This window comes from Lupinus angustifolius, chromosome LG10, assembly GCF_001865875.1.
Source record: "Lupinus angustifolius cultivar Tanjil chromosome LG10, LupAngTanjil_v1.0, whole genome shotgun sequence".
Lineage (NCBI taxonomy): Eukaryota > Viridiplantae > Streptophyta > Magnoliopsida > Fabales > Fabaceae > Lupinus > Lupinus angustifolius.
In genome coordinates this window covers 9668536-9671818 of record NC_032018.1, presented here as the reverse complement: position 1 = coordinate 9671818, position 3283 = coordinate 9668536, and the positions used below count along the sequence as shown (strand labels likewise).

Sequence of the window (3283 nt, the reverse complement as noted above, 5' to 3'; positions counted from 1 at the left end):
TAATACCAACAAAAAAAACTGCAACCACTAACAACCGTGAGTTTAACAAATTAAATGGAAAAATTAAAAGCATCCTACGAATAAGACTTATGAAAACAAAAAGGAGAATCGTTAGTTTGCTTGCCCATTACTCTTGTTTTCCTATCAAGAAAAAGCTTGACCTTCACTCAACCTGGATTTGGACACTGTCAAAACTGGAAACATATCTGTTGTTCCATTTTTTGTACCACTCTATGTATCATCATTTTAGTTGAAAAAATTATTTAAATTAAAATTGTAATTATTAAATATTTTACTGGTTAAAGGAGTGGGACTAGATATGTACAGTAAAAACTCACCTTTAACCAAAGTTAACGGTCACAATAAATTAAGTAAAATATTTAAATCTTTAAAGAGGTTAATTTTTGTATACGCTATAACCAATCACACATTATCAAATATGTAACATTTAATTTGTGATTTTCAAATAACTATAATACTGTAACATTTATGTTTATTTAACAATAGATGATTAATTATTAATATAAAGTTTCCAGAGTTAGCTCAGGTTGTATAACTACAACAATTTTAAGCACTTAAAGTTGCATAATTTCCTCCCTAATCATTCCCAACAAGAACTTCTCTGTAAAAAAGATTAGTAATATAAAGAGGTCATATTCATCATAGTGAAACTATTCTATACACCAATATGTGTTGGTTTAAGTGATACATGTTTGATCCCCTTAAACAAAGTCTCGAATTTAAATCTTATTAATAGAAAATATCTACTGAAAAAATTAGCCCCAAATAGTTTTCAGCTTAGACACGTGGTAAACCAAAAAACTCATTCTATGTAAGTAATTGAAAGAAATATCCAATGATTCATGTATCCCATCATTTGCCTGTATTCAACTTGATGGGGCCACTTGTACCATTCCCATGTTTATCATCTTTAATATCAACATAAATTTATTATTATTAATATTTTTGTTTTATTATTATTAGACATTATTAAGATTTGGAAAACGATATAGTGTTCATCTTTATTAATGTGGATAAGCACACACTCAAACCATGTGTCATGGCATGTGAGTTCAGTCATCACTATTCAAGATGAACAAGATACCCCTATCATGGTGCCTCTTGCTCTTATTAGTATTGGTTAAATTCCATGCAAATCTCCACCAAAGTCACCTTCTCACTAAATCAACACCTAATATTCATCAAAAAGGCCATTTTTTTCTCCCACCCTTTTTCTTTTTCTTGTGTCTATACATATTAAAAAGTAATAAACCAACCTTTCTTGTAATCAATCTAAAGAAATAATCCTAGCAAAGATGGATATTGATGGATGGGAAATCCTCTCTCATGATGGGTTTCTTGATTTCAATGAAGATGATGCTAATGAGAATGAAATTTTCTTAGAGAAAAAGAACTCTGTGTCAAAAAGTGTTTTTGACAACTACTTCTGCACCTCACCAAGATCAAGTAATCATCATCAAAGGGTTGTGCCTAATAAACATGTTCATGTTCCAATTCAATTGGAACCAAGAACTTCAAAGGCCCCAGATGAATTTTTAGTGGAAGAAAACACTAAGGACCATGTATTTTCTAAGATCAAGGAAAATGAATTTGTTGAAATGAAAATGGACTCACCGAAGTGTAGTAGGGTATTGTTTCCTTCACTTGATGTAGATGGCTTGAGATTTGAGGACAAAGGTGAGGCCATGGAGATTATGACATCTCCAAGAATGAAAGTTGAAAAAGAAATGTTTAGTACTATGGAGTGTGATAAAGAAGATGATGGTTTCAACTTGTGGAAGTGGAGCTTGACAGGGATTGGAGCTATATGTTCTTTTGGTGTTGCTGCTGCTACAATTTGTGTTTGGTTTTATGGAAGCCAGAATAAGAACAAACTCCAGAAGCATCACAATATTCAGTTCCAGATCTTCACCGATGACAAGGTCAGCAAATGTTTCTGAACTTAATTGGTGTCGTTATCAATAAAATATATATTAAATGTCTAACAATACTTTGGTACAATACTATATACAGGATAAACTAAAGGGTCATAAATTTGTTTATTGAGAATGACACTTAAGATAGATAGTCACATATTCTAAAAGAAATTAATTACTTATTCATAGAATGAAGAAATATAATTGATTATAGAAAATAAATATTTATGTTTATGGGTAGTGTTCCCAAGAATCAGCTTGTGTGTTCCCATGAATAAGCTTGTTGGTAGATTTGCACGATATTATTTGTTTTGTCATCAATTAAAAAACTATATATATGTAGGTTTATGAGGCAACCAATTCTATAAATGTATAAGACATTAAATGTGAGCATCTATGTTCAAGTCCAAACAATTTCACTCTTGGTCCACTAAATATCTTCGCCAATAACAAAACTAGGTTTATTTGCATTTGTATGCCTAATTAGGAGAATGATGTTTCATACACACATTCATATACATATACAAGTAACTTTATATTTGCATAAATTATAAAAGATTATTTTTGTAACTATATATTTTTATCTAACCACATATCCTAATCTGAGAAAATTTGCACTTATGTGATATGCTGCAAACTTTATCATTTCATTGGATAAGATCATAATGGAATAGTAAATTGTGACATTTGATGAAATAATGTCATAGTGGGGGAGATAAGGTCTATGGAATTCTACTATTCATGAATAATTCATTTGATTATGTTCAAAATTTAATAGATTACATATCCTTGGATATTGAATTTTTGAAATGAACCTTGATTGTGTGTATTACAGAGGATTAAGCAAGTGGTACAACATGCGACCAAATTGAATGAAGCAATTTCTGCAGCAGCAAGGGATGTTCCTCTTAGCAGAGCTCACATAACCTATGATGGTTACTATGATGGTATTTGAGGCACTGATTAATTGCCTTCATGAATCTTTGGGATTCTACAATGGGTCCACTATGTTGCAAAATATATTATTATGGCTCTATTATATAGTTTTTGTAAATAAAATAATGCAAGATGCTGTTTCCTAATTGCTTTTGTTTGTTCTGTATGGTCTTCTACATTAAGCCATAGATTCAGGGCTTTTTTATTATTACTCAAAACTTTATTTAATAGTCGCCAAATTTAAGGAGAAATGTTTTTTTTTTCAATCTGAATTGATGGAGATGGAGATGGAGAAGGGAAGGTTTTCAGAATTCAGATAGGAAATACAAATCCTCTATACCAAATAATATTCATGCTTCTATATTAATCTAATGATGTTTTGTCAAAGAGTGAAGATCCATTTAATTTAA

At 30.6% G+C, this 3283-nt stretch overlaps 1 protein-coding gene across 3 annotated transcripts; it reads left to right on the top strand.

The window, feature by feature from the left end:
* Positions 1080-3059, top strand: LOC109357743. 3 transcript variants are annotated; one of them, XM_019601772.1, is made up of 3 exons: positions 1080-1748; positions 1779-1943; positions 2773-3059. In XM_019601772.1, exons 1-3 carry the CDS (start codon positions 1317-1319, stop codon positions 2890-2892), a joined length of 717 nt encoding a protein of 238 aa, XP_019457317.1. In that variant the 5' UTR covers positions 1080-1316; the 3' UTR covers positions 2893-3059. The 3 variants fall into 3 exon arrangements, with proteins under 3 accessions (XP_019457317.1, XP_019457318.1, XP_019457316.1); XM_019601773.1 differs by having other exon boundaries at positions 1082-1512; positions 1564-1943; XM_019601771.1 differs by having other exon boundaries at positions 1083-1943.